At 35.5% G+C, this 23,836-nt stretch overlaps 1 protein-coding gene, 1 long non-coding RNA gene and 1 other non-coding gene across 3 annotated transcripts; 1 reads left to right on the top strand and 2 right to left on the bottom strand.

Moving 5' to 3' along the window:
* Nucleotides 1-6,790: 6,790 nt before the first annotated feature.
* Nucleotides 6,791-10,883, top strand: LOC147487024 (S-adenosyl-L-methionine-dependent methyltransferases superfamily protein). The gene is made up of 10 exons (XM_086572715.1): nucleotides 6,791-6,999; nucleotides 7,093-7,190; nucleotides 7,281-7,352; nucleotides 7,455-7,564; nucleotides 9,219-9,341; nucleotides 9,453-9,545; nucleotides 9,661-9,729; nucleotides 10,033-10,121; nucleotides 10,209-10,306; nucleotides 10,395-10,883. The coding sequence occupies exons 1-10, from the start codon at nucleotides 6,819-6,821 to the stop codon at nucleotides 10,545-10,547; spliced, it is 1,086 nt and encodes a 361-aa protein (XP_086428841.1). The 5' UTR covers nucleotides 6,791-6,818; the 3' UTR covers nucleotides 10,548-10,883.
* Nucleotides 10,884-11,109: 226 nt separating this feature from the next.
* Nucleotides 11,110-11,182, bottom strand: TRNAR-UCU (transfer RNA arginine (anticodon UCU)). Its single transcript has one exon. It is a non-coding gene; the product is annotated as a tRNA-Arg (tRNA).
* Nucleotides 11,183-16,372: 5,190 nt separating this feature from the next.
* Nucleotides 16,373-19,455, bottom strand: LOC147487022 (uncharacterized). Its single transcript, XR_015201485.1, has 2 exons — nucleotides 18,545-19,455; nucleotides 16,373-16,792 (listed from the first exon to the last, which is right to left on the bottom strand). It is a non-coding gene; the product is annotated as an uncharacterized LOC147487022 (long non-coding RNA).
* Between the last annotated feature and the right edge of the window lie 4,381 nt (nucleotides 19,456-23,836).

Here is a 23,836-nt window from a genome sequence, read left to right as displayed (position 1 = left end):
GACCGGGCTTTAAAAACGTTTTTTCTCCTTGAATCTTGACCTTTAGTCATAGAACTTCTTACCAACCAACCTTTGCTCCTTTCTCTTGCAAAAGTGACATATTCTTCACATATTTGATTCCAAGACCTGAAATACACAAAATCACGTAAACAGTATTAACTCTTATTTATTATCCACATAATTGATCTAAATGTAATATTATTAAGGGGTTAAAACTACAGTTTTGGGCTCTTATCAATATCCATCTATACTTGGAAATGATACATCGATCAGATTGACAACTCAGAGTAAATGTGCTTTGTTCATGAAAATTTGAGGGGATGGAGGCTTCAATTCGTAGAAAGAATTGGTTGTGGGACAATAAAAAGGAGTTCTCGGTGTGGCCGTTCTATCATGTGTTAGCTAAAGACTATGTTGTGCACAATAGACGAAGAGATAATTCATAACTAAATAATATATAAGAGTATACCTCAGCCATTACGTAAGACTTAATATCATAAAAATGCTTAGCTAAAACAACATTATCGACTCCTAAAACAACATTATCGTCAACGTTCATTTTGAAAGTTTTTGTGGAATTTTTGAGGAAAAAGAAAGAGAAAGAGAAAGCGAAACCAAAACTGAATTTATTCTAATTATCAGAAACAGATATTTCGTCCTAACCTTCTCGATTATCGGAAAAAGGTCTTAAAATTTTACAATTTGATAGTTAGCCCTATTTGTCTTCTCTCCTTAGTTTAGTATCGCCTCCCCTAAATAATCGTAATTCATAAACACATTATTTCTACTTCATTATTCAGTAATACCTCCCTGTATAATTTTAAGTGCCTCCATCCTATTTTATTATTATTTAGTAATACAACCCCAAACTATTGTGAGCCCCATCTAGGGGTGTTAAAATGGCCCTCAAGCCTTAAGCCATAAACCCGGCCCATGGGCTGACAAAACCCTCAAAATGAAACCCTCACACAATCGTGGGCTGGGCCTACCCGGCCCTCAAGTCTTTTAGGAGAGGGTAAGGGCCTGGACTTTGAAACTTAAGCCCTCCCTTAAGCCCGACCCTCATTAGGCCCTAAACATTTATCACATACATTTTAATAAATCATCATACAATATATTTCATTTTAACATTAATACGCTAAAAATCCCTTAAAAGAACGTTTATATCTTAAGTTTGTCAACCATATAATTTTATTATATTTTATGAAATGAATTTAGTTGATCTTAATTAACTAATACAACTTTAACAAGTTTTTTTTTAGTAGTTTGAAGGTTTAATTGTGAAGTGCATTTAATTTTATCATTTTTAACTAATGTTTCTAAATCAAATGTATAACATAGTACCCGGCCCTCACGTTTGGCCCTCAAGTCCGGCCCTTCAAGCCCTCTCGAGAGGGTTAATGGGCGGATAGGGGTTTCAAGATTTAAGCATTGTCCCAACCTGACCCGGCCCACAAGGCAAATGAGAGTAGGACTGGCCCGGCCCTCAAAACATGAGGGTTTAACTGTTTGAGGGTCGGGCCAGCCCATTTGACACCACTAGCCCCATCCACCCCCTTAACTTTCCCATGTTTATGGTTTTTTTTTTTTTTTTTTTTTTTTTTTTTTTGGTTTAATCCTTCCCATGTATTCTCTACACTTTATTTGTGACACATTGACTCAAACAAATAGGGGCTACAGCCTCCCCTAACTTTCTACAAACTCATTAGAAAATATGTTACATTTAGCCATGTGATTACATTTTAGATACAAACAACAAACAATCTACAATAATAACCATAGATAGGTGGATACTTTTTGGGAATCAAAGCAATGTAAGTCTCATTAAATTTCCAATCCTGATAATATGGCTAAGTTTAGGCCTATTAGTCTTTGCAATTTTAGTTATAAAATCATTTCTAAGATTCTTGCTAATAGAATTAAATGCCATATTAATAAGATCATATCCCCTTTTCAAGGTGCTTTTATAAAAGGGATGAGTATAGGTGATAATATTGGTTTGGCGTGTGAAGCTTTTCATAATATGAAGAATATGAAAACAAAAAAAGATGGTTGGATGGCCTTGAAGATGGATATGGAAAAAGCCTATGATAGGGTCGAGTGGTTTTTTCTTGATGGTATCTTTGAGAAACTTGGTTTTAATTCTAAGTGGAGGAACCTGATTTTACAGTGTCTTACTACTGTGACTTTTAAAGTCCTGTTGAATGGATCCCCTTTGGATAAGATTGTCCCTGAAAGAGGGCTCAGGCAGGGAGATCCCCTATCTCCCTACCTCTTTATCTTGGTTTCTGAGGCTTTGTCAAGGATGCTTACAAAGGCTGAGAGTAGGAGAGACATCCATGGTATTAAAATCAAAAGGAACTCCCCTACTATAACTCACTTGTTGTATGCCGATAACTTGATCATCTTCTCCAAAGCTAACCTTGAGGATAGTGGACAGCTGAAGGCCATCTTGCAACAATACTGTGAGGCCTCAGGCCAGCTGATAAACTTTGATAAATCCAGTATTTTCTTTAGTAGAAATGTGAAGTTTAGGGTTAAGTTTAAACATAAAAGATTCTGGAGAATGAAGTTGTTTGATCCTAAAGATAAATACCTGGGTGTGCCCATCATGTTATCTAGGAAAAAAACTGAAGACTTTGATTATTTGGTTGATGGTATCAATAGTAAGATTAAGGGATGGAAGGCCAAGGTCCTTTCCCAAGCTGGGAGAGCCACCCTGATTCAATCTGTGGCTCAAGCTGGCCCTATATATGCCATGTCGACATATTTATTACCTGTCTCCACTTGTGACAAAATGGACAAGGCTTGTTGGGATTTCTTTTGGCATGGGTCTTATAACTCAAATAGTGTTCACACCATTGGGTGGGATCACCTATGTAAACCTAAGCAGGTGGGAGGCTTAGGGTTTCGAAAGGCTAGGGATATGAACATTGCTATGTTAGCTAAACTCCCATGGAAAGCTGCCACTGATTTGGAATCCTTGTGGACAAAAACCTTTATTAGCATTTATAACAAAAACTGGATTGGGGATGTCAAAGTACCACCTGACAAAGCCTCCTACTTCTGGAAAGGAGTTCACAAGGTTTTCAACATCATTAGTGGGGGTCTCATATGGGACATTGGAAAGGGAGATACAACATCTGTCCTACATGATCCTTGGCTATGCAAGGAGGGTATCCCTATCACACTCCAAGAACTGGGAGTTGATAACCCTAGCCTTAATACCCTTCATATAGCTGATCTCTTCTTGACTAATGGTTCTGGATGGGACACAACTAAATTGAATTCTCTCTTCCATCCCCTCATCAGCCAGAAAATACAAGAGGTGGTGGTTAGACCACAAGGTGCCCAGAAAGACAAAATGAAGTGGAGTGAAGAGAATAAAGGGAGACTCACTGTTAAGTTTGTCTATACTTTCCTAAACAAGAAGTGCTGGGAAGGGCAGTCCTCCACCTTTGACCATAAGACCATATCTAGAATATGGAAAGTAAAATTGTCTGCCCACATTTAGCTGTTCATATGGAAATTATACATGAAAGCCCTGCCTACAGGGGATATCTTAATGGAAAGGAACATGCTTGGGGACTTTGCATGCCCCTTTTGCCTAAGAACTGTTGAAACAGCTGAACACCTCTTCTTTGGGTGTGATTGGTCCAGAAATGCCTGGTTTGCATCCACTCTAGGGCTGAGAATGTTGCACCTAACTGGTGACATTGTCAGACTTTGGCTGGACAAGATCCTAATGTGGTGCTCAAGCAAAGAGGACCATACCATTCAGGCGGGCATCTTCTGCTGTGTCATGCTGCATTCCATGTGGGAAGTAAGGAATGAAGTAAAGTTTGATTACAAAGTACCTCACAGGGATAAACTGCTCAGAAAATGCTCTACCATGGCTGACAAATGCTTTTTTAGCATTCAGAGAAGATACCCCTAAACCTCCTGAGTATTTTCAGCATCAAAGAAACAACTTAGAATCTATTTTTCATATTATTCCAAATGATTGCATAATCATTTATTTTGATGCTGCCTTCTCCAGGGAAACTGGATGGGCAAGTGCTGGCTGTATGGCGTGGAATGATGTAGGAGAATTGGTGGGAGCTGCTTGTAGGAGATTCAGAGCTAAGGATCCGACAGAAGCAGAGATGGTGGCTGCAGAGGTGGCAGTGCTACTGGCATGCTACTTAGGAAGCTACAGTTTTGTGTTTAAGGGTGACTGTATGGAAGTCATCAAAGTTTTCAATGGGGGTGATTGCAGCTGGCATTTGATTGCATTGTACACTTCTGTAACAAACCTTTTTAGTAACCTAGAGTCTGTGTCTTTTGAGTGGATTAGTCGAACGTCTAATGGGGATGCACACAGTCTAGCTGCCTGGACCATCAGGCAGTTACCTATGTCGGATCTTCCAATTTGTATGCTTGAAAACCACTATGTCCCCTTGCTGCTTTAAGCACTAATATAATTAAGATGTTTATCGAAAAAAAAAAAAGAAAAGATAGGTGGATACTTGAATGTACATATATAAATGGTTTAACTTGACTAAAAGTTCTCGCAATTCCAACTTACTTAAACACTTCCCTTCAAACCGTTCAAGCTAGCAGCAGAAAACGTGATGGCTAAATTATTCAAATGAGTTCCGTTATTTGTATATTTTAAAAAAGTGAGCATCATAATCAAGATTGGATTGAGTCAACCAAGTTGATTGATCATAAATGCGTCTCTGCATCAAGATTTAAAGACTCGCTACAATACATGATAACTTATTTATTTTGCAATACTATCACAACATTTTATACCATACACCTGTAATAGGAGTATAAATAGGGAGTACAACGTTTCGTACACCAGTAAACCATTTCAAAAATCCCTTACTGATCACGGAATCACTCGTCAATTTTCTTGTGCACATATTCCTTAATTGACAAAATGGAGTAGTTAAAAGAAAACACATCATTATATATATGTAAATGCATATATTTGATCTTTCTATAACTCTTTTTGCTCAAAGTGTCATTCTCATTTAATATTAGGTAGATGTTTTTCAAACATTAGTTTTTCTCATCAACCGACTTCCTACTAAATTACTATGGTAATGATTGTTCCATATATATGTCTCATTTGCTAATTATAATTTTTAAAGTCATAAGGCTTTATGAAGAATTGACGCCTTAAAAAGTTTTTCAAAACAAGCTGTGACATTATTAGTTTTTCCTTTTGTTTTTTGTATAATATATTTTCCAAGGTGTTGAAATATTGCCACCCAACATTCAATGACTCTTTTTTGAACATATCGATCGTTAGTGTTTTGGTGACGAAATAGCTGCAAAATAGTACTAAATCCTTGACCAAAAGACGACATATTTGGTTTAATTTTCTTCTTGCTACAAAGAAACCCAAAAAGGCAAAAATTGATATCCATACTCCTTTAAAAGTTCTAATAAGCCAAGGTCTTGGCCAATCTCTCAGGGCAGGTTCTCTTTCATCCGTCTTTCCTAGGTGCGCATCTCCATCTACTAAAAGTAGGGGTGGTTGCCATAGATAGATTGGATCATTCGTAACCAGAGCAATAATATTTCCAGAGTAGTAGTAGTCTGCCAAATTGAGCAATGCTTCTTACAAATGAGCAGAATTTGGTGTTAGACAAAAACACAAAGGAAATCAAGTATAAAGTGGGGGCCGAACCCACAATTGCCTAGTTATAAGTCAGACGGGCGCTTGATGCACCAATACGCCAAAAACACATATGGCTCCTATGTAAATTTACACAACACATTGGGGCAATGCTCTTATAGAATGTTCGGAAATCGATATAATAGTGGAATCATTAGGTAGCAAGATGGTTAGACATGTAAGGCTTACACAGGGAGCTTAACACAAAAAAATTCCTTAATACAAGAACTGCATGGCATAGAATTGCACAAATGCTAGCAACCAAGAAGATAAAAGTTGCTTTTGACTCTCTTAGTACCCTAGTAATGTGTGAATCTATCACGAACAAGCTAGGAAGTTTTGAAGAGAGGTTAGATCATTATAACTATTATTCAGGGAAAAGAAGCAACATTTGTCTATGTAGTGGAAAATGACTAAGAGGAGCTTAGCCTTATAAACATCCTTAATGCCATTGTGCAAAGTTGGTTTAAGAGTTTTATATCCAGTTAGCTAGGGTTACCATTTATATTAGCTTTCTTCAATTTAAGTTTAGATTGAACCTTTGGAGTTGTATCATATGTCTAACTTTAACCAACAAATTCATCTACTCGTAGTTGAATTGGTTGAATATTTGGTGAATCAGAATTACACTACACTACTACAGTGATTACGGCACAAGGATAAAGCCCAATAATAATTTCGCCATAAGTCCATCTTGATTTTTAATTTCACCATAAGTCCAAAATTGGGCTGGTGTCATCATTTTTTTTACTTATAATTTCGGCTCAAGAACACATTTTCATTAATAATTTCGTCTCAAGGACAAACTAGGCTGACATCATCATATGTAAATTTGTATTTACTTATGAAAATTTAAATTTATACATATATTTTTTTTCATATGTAATTTAAATTTACATAGGACTGATGACGAAATTAAAATTGAAATGGACTTAGGGCGAAAATTTTAGACAATTGGGCTCTCAGCCCAATTACTTGATTACACTACGCTAATTATTTCGTAACAAGGCCATTTAAAAATTTAAAAGGCTTGGGACGCATTGAAGGAGGCCCATAGGTTTAGCCCAATAGGCCTTAAAACAAAGCTATTATTAAAAAAAAAAAAAAAAAAAAAAAAAAAAGAAGAAGAAGAAGAAAGAAAGTAGACATGTCTTCTTCTTCTTCTTCAACAACAACAGCAACACACCAACGGCTATACGACTTTGCAAAAACAGCTCTCATCAAAATCTTCACTTCGCCATACGCAACAGTTTGTGACCTGTACTGTGGAACTGGAGTTGACATAGATAAGTATGACGAAGCTCAAATTGGTCATTACATTGGTATAGGTACACTATATACTATTACTAACTCACTCATTCAAATGCTCTTCATATTAACTCATTAATGACCTTTTTCTTTCATTGTTTGAGTTTATGTAGATGTTTCTACTTCTGGGATTGTTGAGGCTAGAGAGAAATGGGATGAAAGTCAGAGAAAATCATGTACTTCCTATTTTTGCGAAGTTGATCCTTGCATGGTATGGTTAAATTTTCATTATTTGTTTAGTTTTTAAATTTGAGGGATACCCTTTGTGGTATTTGATGTTTTTTTTTTTTGGTTTTTGTAGGAAAATTTAGAATCTTTATTGGAGGATAAAGGTGTTCCAGCTGATATTGTTTGTTGTTTGCAACACTTACAGGTTCAAGTATTGATATTTCTGTGGGGTTTTTTTTTGGTATTTTTTGTTGATATTGTGTGTTTACACTGTACAGTATAGAAGTGAATTGTTGTATGTTTGCAGTTGTGTTTTGGGACCGAAGAGAGAGCAAGGAGTTTTCTGAATAATGTGTCGGCTATGTTGAGACCAGGAGGTTATTTTTTCGGTATTACTCCTGACTCATCTACCATATGGTATGAATTTTTAATCCTTGCTGAACCATACACACATGATTGCGTTTTTAGATAGTACTTTTAATTTTTGAATACTCTAAAAAGTGCTATCCCCTCCCCCCCCCTGATTTCCACCGGCTAGGCCTATGTTCACTTGACTGAAGGTTTTCTGTGAAATGTATTGTTCACTATCTTCGAAGGTCAAGGCTCCTTCAAGTGTTTTTTCTTCAAGAGATTACCACTGTCATGAATATGTCGTCCGTCTTCCTATACTTTGAGCTTTTATGTGCACAATTTTTTGTAAAATGAGAAGCATACACGCGAGAAGTCGCCAGCCTTATAGTTTTGTAAAATTTCTTCATGAAAGGTCTTCAGGCTGCTAAAGTTTCAAATTCCCTACCCATATAGGCTTTGTATCTCACGATCTCATGTGCATTTGCACTTAAAAGTAGGATTCCTTAATAAAACCCCTATTGTGCAATTGAACAGTCTAAGAAATAGATAAATGTCGTCATAGTACAAAATTCTGTTTCAGGGCAACATGTTGATACCTCTTAGAACCTTGCCCAAATTTTAAGAAACATTGACACATTGAGTGGCTGAATGCTGAAACAGTTGAATAGCAGTATCTTATGAAAGTATTGGATGCAGCTTACCTAAGTTTTGGCAAATACAGTGAAGGTTAACGTACTTTTGTTCGGTCTTTGAAGTTGTTAGCATCACTCAACGGGGTAGGGATTTTTCTAAGGCTTAGTTTAGTTGATATTTTGGGAATGGATGAGGAATGTGATTACATTTTCTCATCAAATTTGGTTGTATTCTGCAGTCAAAATTTCCTGCAGCCCACCGCTATTAATTTATTAAAACAGCACAAAATTATGCTAGAAAGTAGCTTATCCCCACTATGCCTGCAAAGTGCAAACTATCCCTCAGTCCCCTGTTTCTTGGGAATTCTCCCTAAAGCTGGTTATTACTTCACGGAAATCAGATTGACCCTAAGATCCAATTAGTTGGCTTCCTCGATTGGGTATTATTTCCACTCTGCATCTTGCATGCGCATCTACAGGTAGAAAATAAGTTATTAACTTGATAATGATTCCTTAATATGATAAGTAGTTACCGGTGTTTTCTTCATAATAGAGAAACAAATATGTATATGGTAAGTTTGAATAATGTGAAATATAATGGTACAATTTCCTACCACATGAAGCGTACTTCGTAACTATTAACTCATGTCCTCACCCGAATGATTAAAAGAATTGGGTGTTGGGGTTGCCATTGGTGAGTTTGTGCATTTCACTGGAACTTTTTGTAGAAACCTATCCCGCAACGGCCTTCCATTTATAATAGATACTTACTGAATTGTATATTCTGGACTTTTTCTCGTATCCTATGTTAGTTGCACTAGCGGACGCACTCAAAGAGGATTCATGGTGTTCATAGTGATCCCCAGACACCAAAACCCAAATCTGTAACTTGGTGAATAGTTGCAAGAGAGACTTTGAACCATTATAGTATCCAGTAAAACAAATTGGAGAAGGTTTAGTAAGGTTAACTAAAGTAACCTTACCCTAATTTAGATTTAGACTCTAACTTTTGAAAACCACCCTTTTCAGTATCGCATATCACATCTATGTTATTGAGTGAATTGTATGTTATCATGGGAAAATTATAGGGCAAAGTATCAGAAGAATGTTGAAGCATCACACAACAGAGCAGGTGGTATGAAGTCCAATTTAGTTCCCAACTGCATTCGGTCGGAAAGCTACATGATCACTTTCGAAGTTGAGGAAGAAAAGTATAAATGAAAGAAGAAAATTCCCCCTACTTCCCTTTTCTTCCTTCTTTTGCTCTTCTGTCCTTGATCTGTCTGATATATTGGTCTTTGGAACTTCTTCCCCCTTTTCAGGTTCCCATTATTTGGAAAAAAGTACCAGCTGAAATTCGCGAATGATGTTGCTTCTGAAAGCCACTGCTTGGTCCATTTTCCAAGCTTGATCAGGTGAAAGAGCTCTCCGTCTTTTTGTAGCTTTCAGTTTCCTTCCTTTCTTTCGTTCCTCTTATGAGGTCCACAAATGAGAGATCTGACCATCAAAATCTCAAAATGATTAAACCAGGTTGGCTAGAGAAGCTGGTCTTGAATTTGTAGAGATCCAAAATTTGACAGAGTTCTATGATGACAACAGGTGCTTCAACTGAATTACCACTTACAATTTACTTTTCTTGCTAAAATTATGTGGTATGAGGCACTGTCCATCCTAAACGTGATTAGGGATGGCCTTCTTTAGCATGCTTATAGGGATAATGGACCATTTTCCCTCCAACATTATGGTCTATGACTTTCATCGGCAGTTTGTGAGTAGATTATTTGTGCATTCTATCTGAAATATTCTGTTCTTATAGCTGTCTGATTGAGTCTATCTTTTTGTTCTCTTATTCATTAAAACAATGGATTGTCAAGCTGAAAATGATTTGGTTGTCTCCTAAAGAGCACAATTTTCAGGCATGCTTCTCAATGCCAATCCAGTCGTTGTGGATCCTAGAGGAAAACTTCTCCCTCGATCCCTTGATGTGTTAGGTGATGCAATTTCATCCTTTCTACTATATTTTACACCAACTAGGTTTTTATATATCTTCTCGTGAACGTCACATTGCAAATTCACAGGTCTATATACTACCTTTGTATTTCAAAAGCCTGACCCAGATACCATACCGCCAATTATGACGCCACTTTCGGAGGAGAGTAGTCAAATTTATGAAGAGGCAAGTGTTACTGTTGATACGGGGAACTTCTATTAGGGTTTTCTCATTTCTTTTGCACTAATTTTAAGTTCTTTTAATGTTGTGACAGGATCTGGAAGGAAGCAGCTGGAGACACCAGATGCCGGTAGTGGATGAAGAACGGAATGGCCATCCAGAGCCTGAAATTGTGATCATACCGGACCTGTCCAAAGGGATCCTGGGTCCAGGACCAGCAGATTTACGATTCCCAGAACCTCTCTGATTATTTATACAATTCCCTATCTGACTTATCTATGCACAAGATAAAGTTAGAAACTACGAAGATGTGTGTGACAGTGTGAGGAGATGGGGAGAAGCTAGTGCATGCTACACAAATCATATATATTTAAGTCACTGCTGGTTTTAAAGCCTGATGGAATCATGGAAGTGCAGGAGATGAGGAGAAGCTAGCGCATGCTACACAATTGTAAAAATGTGTAACTAACTTAACAAGTTTGATGTATTCAATTATGGGTCCAATACTCGGTAAATCATTTTTGTCAAAAAGAGGTTGAAGGTTTTATGAAGAATTGACGGCCTTAAAAGTTTTTTAAAACAAGCTGGACTTTATTTATTTTTTCCTTTTGTTTTCTGTATAATATTGATGTTGAAGTATTGCCACCCATGTTCAACGACTTCTTTTTTAAGTATATCATTCTTCAGTGTTTGGGTTACGAAATAGACACCAAAATGAACAAATGTTTCCTACGAATGAGCAGAATTTAGAAGTAAAAAATTAATAAAAGAACGTCGAATGAGCGAAAAAAACTAATAAAAGACGTCGGCACGCCCGGTGGGACTCGAACCCACAATCGCCTGATTAGAAGTCAGACGCCTTATCCATTAGGCCACGGGCGCTGGTTGAAAATGTAAACCAAACAATGTATTTCACCTTTAACAACGCAAGATGGCTGATTTCATAATTTTCTATATATATTGGTGAACACGGAGACCGAAAGCCGGATATTTCAACACACCACACCAGAGAGAAAATCGGTGCAGTAGTTTAATTGAATGGAATACCAATCCACCGTACTTGCACAATCTTGAGAATTGCACAGCTAAAGCAAGGCTTTACCGCCGTAGACTCCTCAAAAGCATGTTTGCCCCTAATAGTCGTAGGTCTCAAGATTATTTAGCACAACACGTAGGGAACCACCAAGAGCCAAAGAAGACCATCATAGGCATAGGCAGAACAACGATGCAAGTATGACAACAACCCTTACTAACATTTAAACAAACATTTTTAGCAACCACTCAGCACGTAGTCACGCAGAAAACACTAAGAGTGCGTTTGGCAACTGAGACTGGAAACAAATTAGGAATAGAATGGGGTTGGAAACCATTGGAATAAAATCCATTAGAGTAGAATTTGATTCCAACTTACAAAATATGTGTTTGGCAAACTTTCAGAAATCATCGGAATTCAATTCCTATTTAGATTTTTGTGTTTGGTTGTCATATGGAATCCTCTAACAGACTCCAACTTTTGGTTTATTTCAATTCAATTTATCCCCTTTTTTTCAAGTAAGTATGAAACAACTCACCTGTTACATTGAAGCAAAATAACTGTGTAGACGAAAATAGTAGCTAAATTATAACGAAGAAGTATCCATGCACTTGCAATAATAATGCAATCATTGCAAATTAATTAGACTATGCTTCGCAGTGAACAACAAGAACTAACAACAAGCATACCAAGTACGATCCAACTGAAAAACTTAATAGCATACATCTTATGGCTAGCTAGTAAATATTTCGGTTTTTTAGACTTTGGTCCTATGCATAGTTGGTTTATTAGACTTTGGTCCAGAAAAGCTTGAATATTAGACTTTAGTCCTAGTTTTATTTGTTCACCATTAGTCAACTCACTAACAGTCAACTCAGTCGTATGTAAGCAGATTGACCACGTTGACTATTAGTCAACTCAGTTGACTAACGGTGAACAAACAGAACTAGAACTAAAGTCTATTATTCAAGCTTTTCTAGACCAAAGTCTAATAAACTAACTATCTGTAGGACCAAAGTCTAAAAAGCCCTAAATATTTACTAGTTCACACAAATAACAAACTCGCATGTGTTAAAATCTTAAAATTGGTTCTGAACTTTAGTCCCAAATTAACTTCAGTAAATAATTAAATCTATAAGAGGAACCATGAAAGAACTGACCTAGTGGCCATTTACATAAATTCAATATCTAAAACAGAAATGACAAACATATGTCCTACTTTATTGAACAAGAAGAAAAATGTCTAATAATAGTCATCATGCCTAATTTTTCGTATAATCCAAGATCGGCGTTGATGTTCGTTCTTTGATTCTTAAGAACATCTTTTTCTTCTCAGAGTCTCCCATGAACCACTCTAGTGCATCCAATTTAGTATCATCATCCATATCAACTATGACATCAATTGCACTAAAACATTGATCCCATAGTGGGTCTTCCATTCGGCTCCTCACTTCTTCAATCTTGTTCCTTGATTCCATTGCCACTGCAAATCTGTCAACTGCTCCTTTCAATCCAGTCATTTCAGTTGTTAAACCTCCAACCGTTGAGTGATTACGTTTCTTAGTCTAAGGAAGTTTTTTTGCACTAGAATGTGATGTTGGAGATGTTTCAGAAGTAGCTGGTACTGCGGACTTGTCAAGGGAAGGAAAATCATGCAACTGTCTATTTTCTCATAACAAAGGATCTTGTTGCTCTTGCTGAAGTGGTACACCACTACTTGCATTAGATCATCAAGTAGCACCGATTCACGGTTGCCATCCTCCTACACGCGGGCTGTTTTGTTTCCAAACACCTCAACCCACTTTAGTAATTTTGGCATAGGTTTCCCTATGTAGCTCTTTCAATTGTGAGTGGACCTTTGGAAGCAAACACATATGTTTAAGCTATTTTCCCCAACTTAATTGATAAAGAAATAGAATGAATAAAATATTAAATATTAATGAATCGAGGGTTTACGAAGCAACTAGCAACCTACAATGTCTTTGTGGGTAATGAAAACTTCAAGTCATATCTAATATAAAAACAAAATAGCTCCCCTAAACATAATACTATGGTTCATAATAGGTTGGAGACTATTCATATTTCTAACAGTCAAAAACCATAATGAACAAGGCATTATACTAGCTATGTACGTAGAATTTCATGACAAAAAGCAGCATACACAACAAGTGGACACTAGAGGACGACAACTGCATAAAAGCAGTCTTTTCTGTTCTTCCAATAAAAAAACAATATCTTTTTTAGGGTAAACATTGATTGTGTAATCTTTCCACCCGTTCCCTGCTTTGAGGCCCTGGTGCAAATGTTCCTGTAAAACACTTAACATACATGCATCCATAGAATTGGACCAAAATGTTTTCCCATACCCCTACATATCGCATTGCACCTTAGATTGTGTCTCCGTTTGTGACTCCATTCTGTTAAGAAAATTTTCCCAAGAGAATTGAAATCTATGTAATGAAAATATATCGATTAGAAGAAACATAGGAAACCACAAAATAAATAATCGTTATTCCAAAGTCACAACTAAGTTTTCATGTCCTCCCAAGATAAATCAAATCATAATGTTCTACATAATTGAAACATGCAACAAAGAAAAAAAATAGTCCAAAACTAAACATTTGCTCAAGGATGACGATAATCATAGTCATTCCACATAGTTTGAGCAAGATTTTCTCTAAACCCAGTCCACTCATCACAAGATCTCATTGTTGTAATGTCCTGTCCTTAAGTGCTAACATCACCTGGATCTTCATCTCGAATGATATTATGAAAAATAGAACAAGCTAGTATCAATTTGATTTGTGTATCCACGCTATAAAAAGGGGCATGCCTCAAGTAAGCAAAACACTTTTTTAAAAGTCCAAACGTCCTTTCAATCACATTACGCAACGATAAGTGTCGGTAGTTATATAGTTCTTTATATGTTGCCGGTACACATGTGTGTTTGGACAAATGATATCTTGTTCCATGATAAGGAATCAAGAAGCTTTTAACATGTGGAAAACCGGCATCACCTAAGTAATATTTGCCTACAACCACGAATGTATTAACACATTAGATGCGTTTTTATTTTTTTAAATCAAACTAATAATTAAAAATAAAACTGATTTGAACTCATTTTACCCTCTGAACTGTTAACTTGTCACTTGAATGCGTGGACAGTGCCTCAATGACCCTCTTGTCATGAGCGGATCCTTCCCACCCGGCTAACACATATGTGATCTTCATATCGAACGAGCAAGCCATAAGAACATTATGGCTAATGTCACCCTTTCTGTTGATAAGCATCTTGCTCTTCTATGGATACTAAAGCTGGTATATGTGTGCCATCAATAGCACCAACACAATTCTACAAAGAAGAGCTCTAGATTAAATATCCAAAATAAACTGGACCATAGAGAAGAAGACATTATATTTGTTTCTGCAGATCTACTTGAAAGTATCTCATGGCCCAAGGTTGTGTTCTACTACCTATATTTGGAGAATAATTTGCACGAGCAGGCCTCACTACTTCTTTCCCAAAAACAGCTCGCAAGACATTATGAAAATGTCGATGATACGTTTCCGATGATCTTATAACATCAAAAGTGCCCTACCTTATTTTGGTGTCATGGCCAAGAACGAAAAGGAACATTGCCACTTGTTCTTTAACTCCAACCCACCTACTAGGACTCAACCCTTCAAGACTAGTCGTTCACACAATCTATGAAAAGCAATTGTATTCATTCACAACATGTTGTGTATAACCTCTCAAGATATCGATTTCTGTCCACATCGCAATTTATAGATGGTACTCTATCTACATCTAAATATGTGAGTGCCCTCTCACAAATAAAATACACAGCAATTATGCACGCATAAGCTGCAACCTCGAACTCATTATCCATATTCCTACACTATCAATTAGTTTAAACGAATTGAAAACAAAAAATTTAAATTTGAAGCCTAAACAAAGTAGAAAACAACATTAACAATGGACATGTAACAATGTCTAAAACAACACCAGCACGTAGAAACTATGCGTTTAGAAGTGGTGTTGTCGAAAAAACCACACAAACAACAGTAAGGGCATACAAACATAACTAAGCATAATTTGTATGAAGTGAAAATCAAATCTTTTTTTACCAACAGTGCTTACAAGATGAAAAATACGTGCGTTTGTAAACGAAACAGTAACATTTGGCCAAAAAATGACCATCAAATATCTCAAATATACATAACTATGACGCCAAAAATTAATTATAAAAATCTCATTGCACACATACATAAGAATGAGAATGAGACAGTAGAAACCGAAATAAACAAAATAGTAAAAGAAGAGAGATGAATACATACCATAAAAAAATATATATATGGCTGCTGAGAATGAACAAAAATATGTGAGAGTTTAAGCGAGAGTTGGAGAAGATATATAGTGTGACCCGGCCCCCGAGATATTTGGATATTTGGGGAGTGGTAGATTTTTGGCGGGTGAGTGAAATATTTTTGGCGTTTGAGAGATCAAATTTTGAGTACAAGATTTGCGAGTGGATTAGAAAGAAGAGTCTGATTCCATAATCCACCATTCTGTCAGATTAATAGGGGTCTTTCTAAGACTTGATGAAAAGAGTTGGAGTCTGTTTAGAATTCAATTCTATTGGATTCCAGGCCTCCCAAACACACCAAAAATGGGTGGTCCACTAATGATTCTATTTAATTCCGCTTCTCAAGTCCGATTCCCTGGCAAACAAACACACTCAAATGATTACCAATCAAAATGGGGATCATAATGAAATATATCATTATATTAGAGACAAAGTTTTTCCGCCACACCAATATTTAATATTCTATATATATATATATATATATAATATATTGTTGATGAAGTTATCAGCAATAAGGTTTCTCAACAAACGCCTAGGGCAGCCTTCACTACGTTTTACAGACGCCTTTGGCAACATAGCACTAGCCCCATGCTCTTATCAGCAGACCAACCAACGATAGTAAACAATAGAATCATACATTTTATTATTCTATTGTTTACTAAATAATAAATAGAGAAAAATCCAGTCTTGCTCATTCTCATAACAACCACTAGTTACCAAATAGAGTAACATGGATATTTACGACCCATATATTTACTACATGCTCATGAGGGACGGTTCACTACCTTCAACTATTTTTAAAAAAATTCTTCTATAGAGTAATATAATATAACAAAAATTTCTTCTAGAGAGTAATATAATATAACAAAAATCCAACTTTGCTCATGCCCAAAGTTTGATAAGTAAGACCCTGCCTGGGAGTCATTTATGAAACCACACCAGGAGGAGCTGTGTACTAAAGAGGAGGATATCCAGCCAGTATAACAGCAGGCCCTGCCAATCCTGCAACACGCTGAGCAAGCAGTTGTGCTTGCCTATCTTCTTTCCTTTGCGCAATAGCAACATATAAAGGCTTCCAGAGAAGCATGTGCCCTGAAATATATTCAAAGTTCAGTTGCCAGGTTGAAAAGATAACTTCAAGAAATGGAAAACTAGAACCCCCTTCCCGCATACACAGGTTTTCTAACAAAACCGTCTAAGCATTATGTGCAAATAAGTGTATCCATGCATGGTTAAGTTATCCTTCACATACTGTAAATGACTGAGATACAGACGCAACAGATTCTTTTTCCTTTTTATTCAATTAAACAACATAATCGAGCATACATGGTACTGTTGATGCTCCATGATCAACTACAATACATGCTATATAAGCTTTTGTAAGGATAATGCCTACAAACTATACTTATAAAACCAGTGGCGGAGCCAGGGGGCCAGGGTACGCCCTGGCTCACCCTGAGTTTTGGTATAAAAAGTGATTAGTCTTGGTAAAATAGAGAATTTCCCTTTCCTTGCGGGCTTGAGCATACCATTAGTCTTTATATTGTCAATTTTGCCTATCAAATGTAAAATAGAATGAGTGTCTCTAGTTAGATATGTTAAGGGTCTAAAAGTAATTTCGTCCTTTATTAGTTAGCATTTGAAAACACGGCACATGGGTTATCACACATACACTTCAAGTGAATATGGTACTTGATGGTGTGCTTAGGTAAGTTTGTTCAACATATGGGGGCTTGACAAAAGAAGAACATAAATGAGAGAAAAAAAAATAGAGTATAGACAATTAGATAGTACACCTTAATTATAGAAATTATTAATTAACAAAACAAACAACTTAATGAACTATTCTTTGCAATTCATGATCTTGTTTACTCCCATGAAGTACAATAGGTTTGAGTTATGACTATTCTTTCATATTAAAAAAATTCGTTACCTGAACTATAAATGATTTTGATTTTGAAAAATTGACAAAATAAAATAATAATTGTTTGTTTGCATTTAAAAGAAAGCAATAGACTGACAAATATTACACTAAAGAGAAAAAAGCAAAAAAATTAATGCGCTCTAATTGAGTTGTGCTGAAAATTGTAGTGCTAATCGGCTCACCCTGTGGTAAACTCCTGGCTCCGCCACTGTATAAAACGTAGTATGAACGGGTTTAGACTTTAGACACATATATTAATATACACTTTAGTAGTCATTACTATTAGACTACTCTTTTTTTTGCTTAATGTTCCTGATTCCGATTGACATGAGGTTGCTCCAGCCAACCCAAACTACACCTCCATTCTCTAGGATCCCAGCCTTGACCCTAATAATCTTCTCCTTCCATCAATGAAGCCATATTCAGTTTTCTTACTTAAGGACCAAAGCAAAGATGGCAGTGAAATTGTCTTTTGGGGATATGAATCCCTGAAATATGGCGCTTAGTCTACTTGTCCACGACCAACATAGGTAGTCATGAAATATCCTCCTAATTTCAAACGAAACTGGTTTGTGTAAAAGTTCAAGTGACCATTCAACATAACCTTAAAACAACAACTGTAGGATAAATTTAAATAGGTAAAGACCATACAAAAGAAACAATTAGTTAATTTCTCACTTCAGTCAAGAGCATGTGCCAAGTTTTTCATCAACAATTACGTGCTCTATATTAAGAAATACAATATTATATATTGCAATAACAAAAAACAACCATAGCAATGGTAACGAAAAATATAATAAACGGGATACAACACAAACACGGTATGAAAGTATACACCGGAGTTCATTTGTATTATCTTTGAAAATGGCAACGTAATAACATTCAGTAAAATAGAGACCATAGTATGGATAGTGAATTACCTCTGAATTAAGCCCACTCTATAAACCCATCCTGTCTGTGTATCTTAAAGCGGATGCAATCACAGTTGACAAAAGGGCGCAGAACTTCATGCATCTTGCATTCTATTAAGTCAAACAAAATCATGGTAGGAATAAGAAAGAGAAAAGACCCATCTGAACGTTTTCTCAAACACTTGAGATGCAATAGACGACACTTCCCAGACAATAGAGACAGTACCCATGAAATTGAAGATGTGTAGTAACTATTCTATAGAAACGGTAAATACCTATTGTTAATTTGAAAGGCAAATCATAAGAGTTTCGAATTGTTGTGCACAGTATTTTTATTTTCTAAAAAAAAAAGAACATGAGAGATTGCAAACTATATTGTCTGATTTGGTCAATTGTGTGGTATCTTGTCTTGTATCGCAGTAAAAGACACGGTTGCTTCAGTGCTTTAAACAATGATTGAAACCACTTACAGGAAATCCACACAATTCTAAATACAAAGCAAAGGAGTTGACGAATCAAGAAGAGTAGAAAAATAAATTCTACATGTTGGAAATAAGTAGAATTGAATTCAAAAGTTGTAAAACTTGGAAAAATAACTTTGCAAACAGTCTCTTCAATCAAGAAAGTGATTTAATGGTGTATTGGTACCATCTGAATGATAACATATTGGCAATAGGGTAGTGAAATTAAGGAACCGAATAGAGAATGGTTTGAGCCTAGTAACCATTTTTGTTTTGTTGTTGAGAGAGGCGAGAGAATGAATTGACAAAGGGTTGTTTTGTTAAAATTTTAACCTTTTATTTTTTTTATTTATCAAGGTATATATATAGAGTAGTATTTTTTTTTTTTTTTGGTAAAGTCGGGGTGGAGTTTTGAGTTTTGACGAAAGTTTTTTTTTATCTTTTTGTTTGTTATTAAGGATCTTATGCGAACATTTCCCAAAACTGAAACTGAGCATGAGTTTGTTTTTTATTTTTTTTTCTGCCCCCAATCTTTACTGCCGAGCCAGCTGGATAAGCTGTCATGGTGTCCGCACTTTTTGTCTCTTCATGCTTTGTTTATTTTTTTTTTGTCTTTTTCAGTTTTAATATTGGTTTTGTCTCTGGCCCACATGTGTAACATGTGCTCAATGCTAGTCATTATAAAAGCTGATGGTCATCTCAGAGAAAAAAAAAAAAAAAAAGTCCTCGGAGCATTCTCAACCGCTTAGTATTAATGGTCCTAAATATAGGGCCCAATTAGTTTAATGGGTACTTTAGGCCCAATTTAACCGAGGCCCAATACAGTGGTGAAAATTTGAAAATAATGAAGGGTCAAGAATATCTCACTCCACAACAAGGCCCAAAATATTGCTAAGATTTTCGAAATATCGCTGACATATCTCATTTTTTGGGGCACACGAGAGGTAAATATTCGATATATCTCCACCAAATATTGAATCTTTTTTTTTGCCAATATATATCGCAATTTTTTATATATTGATATATATATCGACCGATATATACGATATAAATTGTTGACTTTGACTAATTTTGATCGATTATTAATATATCAACTATATTTCCAATATAATCCCCAATATAATCGATAATATTTCCAATATATGGACATACAAAACAAAATTTTGACCGGTCAACAACAAAAATATATATATATCCACCGATATATCTTGGTTTTTAAGGTATTGAGATATTGGTCCACAAAGCCCTAACTCGCTCTCTCTCTCTCTCTCTCTCTCTCTCACTCCAACAAGATCTACAGTTCAAAATAAATATTACAACTAAATCGTTGATGATGACAAGATTTGACTTTCTTCCATTTGATGTGAGTATGGATATTTATTGAGGCTCCCCGTTGAAGACGTTCCTAGGTCTAAGAGTGTGTGTAAAGATTGGAATAGTATGATTAAGCAGCTTCAGTTATGTGAAATGCATTTGAGGAAAACTTCAATCTTGCCTCCCCGGATCATTTTGGAAGGTAAAAGTCAGATTAATTTGGATGAAGCGGAGGACGGGCCCATAACAGGTTCCTGTTTGATGGAGTCAGAGGTAAATGGTGGTATATGGTGAGGTAAATAGATTCCAATCGGGGACGGAGCCAAAATTCTAAGCAAATATATATATATATATATTGCAAATTTTTTAAATTTAATTGATACTATTATGTCTATATATATCTACATAATCTAGTCCACAAGTCAACAACAATTAAACAAATTGTTAACTTCCTATAATGCTATAAGTCTATATAATCATACTATAATGTGGAGAAAACTATAAAAGATTAACATTGAAAGTGAAAAATTACCTTGTTTTGTTTTTTGTTTTTTTTAAGTGAAAATTTTATTGATAATGATAACAAATTTTACAAATAATTAGGATACGTGTGCAATAAGCTGCGATACAAGTCTTTTCTGAATTTGTTTTTTGTTTGTTTTTTGTTTTTTATTTTTTTTGGGTTGAGGTCTAACGCTTGTTTAAGAATTGAGAGTAAAAGAAAGGACGGGAGCTTACGGGTTTGTTATGGGTGATTAGAATTATACAAACTAACCGGTTGAGCTTTGGGCCTTTGGCTATTTGTTTTAGTCTCATTAACCTATCAAACATTCAAAAACACATTTGTCCATCTTTAATGGTTTTGGACTCAAAATAAATGATAAATGATAATTTTGTAAGGGTAAAAAGAACAGTAAAAAAAAAACGTTGGTTTATTGGAATATTTTTTTATTAGTTTTTTTTTTTCATATTATTTTTTTTGTTCATTATATTCTCACTATAGTTGTGAAAATTTTGAGGGTGCGGTAGTAGAAGTTTGCTAAAAAACTTAGGCGGGTGCGAGTCTTTATAGTTTAAAGATTATTCTAGACAATTAGTTATGTGGTAGTGGAGCTTTTCTAATCTCAGGGGGTGCGACCGCTCCCACACACACCACCTATATCTATTTATGATTCCAATAGAAAACATGCCAGGTGACCATTTCTTCACTTTATGCTCTTGTAATGGCTTATTATGTGTCACTACTAGTAGAGTTTCTGTAGATCCAATATTCTTATACAACCTAATTAGTAGACAATCCGTCCAACTGCCAAAATTATCTTTATAAACTCATAAACCATTTATCTCTGATACTTTTGGTTTTAATGACAAAACCAGCAAGTATAAAATTGTAATTTGGTTTCTATTTCGTGTTGCTGATGACTACTGTACAATGAGTGAGATTATTACGTTGGGTGAAGGGTCATGGAGAGACCTTCCTTTGTCTGGCCAAGTTGTAGCTGGGATCAATGAAAAACCAGCATTTTGTGATGTAGCTTTTCACTGGATTATTGACAGATAGAGTCACGATGGCTATGAGAGAATCCTCACCCTTGACATTCATGATGAGAACTTTCGAACTATCAAGATCCCTCCCTCTGTCATTTGTGTCTTCAAGTCTCCTTCAGAAGCACATTTATTGAATTTGAAGGGATATCTGTTTTTAATTCAACATGAGCTATGGGATTGCTTTTCAATATGGAGAATAGTACGTCGCAACAGTGACACCGAGGACTACAAGTTCTCTCTATCCACTAATCATCGTTTGAATTTTAGTGATGACTACCGGTTTGACATTCATAGCATAAAAATGTAGGGTATGCTGATTGACAGTCATTTCTTGTTTCATGTAAGTGAACTTTTATTGTCTATCAAATGATCAATACCATTTTAGATGTATTCTTTATGATTATACTAGAATTACTGCATAGCAGTGGGGAAGTGAGCGTAGCAAGGGTAGGAGATGAGAGGAGAGGAAGATGGAGGGAGATGAAGAGAAGGGTGGAGAACAAAGAGAGTGAGAGGAGGAAGATGAAACTATAGGGGGATACAAGCAATTTTTCATGTTTTAACAAGGTCCAAATAAACTTTGAGCAACACACAAGATTAGCTCAAAGTCAGGCATGAACATAAGCGAAAATCATGCATATCACCAATAGTTATAACCGAACCCTTAATGAAAATAATCCAAACTCTAACATATACTTCAATTCAATCACTAACTAACTGTTTACCCGACCACTTCCATAAATATATTTCCATAAAGACACATATACCAATAGAGAACCTTGGCGCCACCAGATATCCCATGCTTAACAATCCAAACAATATCATTTAGTTAAAATTGTAATCTACAAGCATTTTAAGTCATAACTACAAACAACTTTTCCCAAAATCCAAAAGTTTTAACATGAAACACTTCAAACAAATAAAGCCTTGCTGATGCCTTAGTTGCTCGACCATATAAACACCCATGAAAACCAAAGTATCTTAATGTCAATAACATAAAATTTATAGTTGTGATATATGTATTATTCAAGACAAGGTATAACCCGTGCCTTCTACACGGTTGTCTTTACATTTCTTGATGCACATTGTGGTCAGAAAAAGAAAGTTAATATAATTCAGTAAATTCAGTAAATTCACTCAATATCATTTGTTTAGTGTTCATGGAAAAAATATATATTCGTAAGACACATCAATTTTAGTATGCAGTTTCTTTTGTAATTGAATAATTTTTAATTATATTACTCTAAGCTCTTGTGGTTGGCACATTTTTATCCAGATACTTTAGCATGCAAGTTTACTCTCAAGAAAGAAGAACAACTTTTAAATAATATATAGGAGACAAATATCAGTCCAGACTCCAGACCGTATCACTGTTTAATTTTACACACGATTCCGTTGTCATTCTAATTTCATATACTAATTTTATTCCCAAATTAAAGCACTGTCCAATAACCACCAGTTGCACCACTATCACAAAATCTGAAGCAAAATGTTATACAATCTTCGACACAGAATATATTTGCAAGTCTTGTATTCCATTAACTCTGCTCATAAAATGGGAAGAAACGTGAAAATACTGTAGCAAATCTCAAGTCATTATCAAACAATAAAAAGTCTAGATGAATTTATTCAAATTCCTTTAGGCTATGTTTGGTTTGAGGAATCAAAATTTCTGAAAAAATGGTGAAGAATACATAAATGAAGAGTGAGGAGGAGAGATGTAGCTTATTATAATATATATATATATATAATATATAAAAAAAAAAAAAAAAAAAAAAAAAAAAAAAAAAAAAAAAAAAAAACTATTCAAACAATTACACCAGTAGTACTTAAAATACAAACACTATGCATTGTTTTTAAATAAGTACAAAAAATTAATTACAAAGTTTTAATTAGAGAGTTGTATACACTCTCTAATTGCTTTACAAATTTCAAGTATGTTGTATATGGCACTTCCCACCTAGTAAGCCAAGTGGGT

Source organism: Coptis chinensis, chromosome 7 (genome assembly GCF_015680905.1).
Source record: "Coptis chinensis isolate HL-2020 chromosome 7, ASM1568090v1, whole genome shotgun sequence".
NCBI lineage: Eukaryota > Viridiplantae > Streptophyta > Magnoliopsida > Ranunculales > Ranunculaceae > Coptis > Coptis chinensis.
The sequence above is the reverse complement of the archived record's forward strand: the minus strand, read 5'-3'. Positions and strand labels throughout refer to the sequence as shown.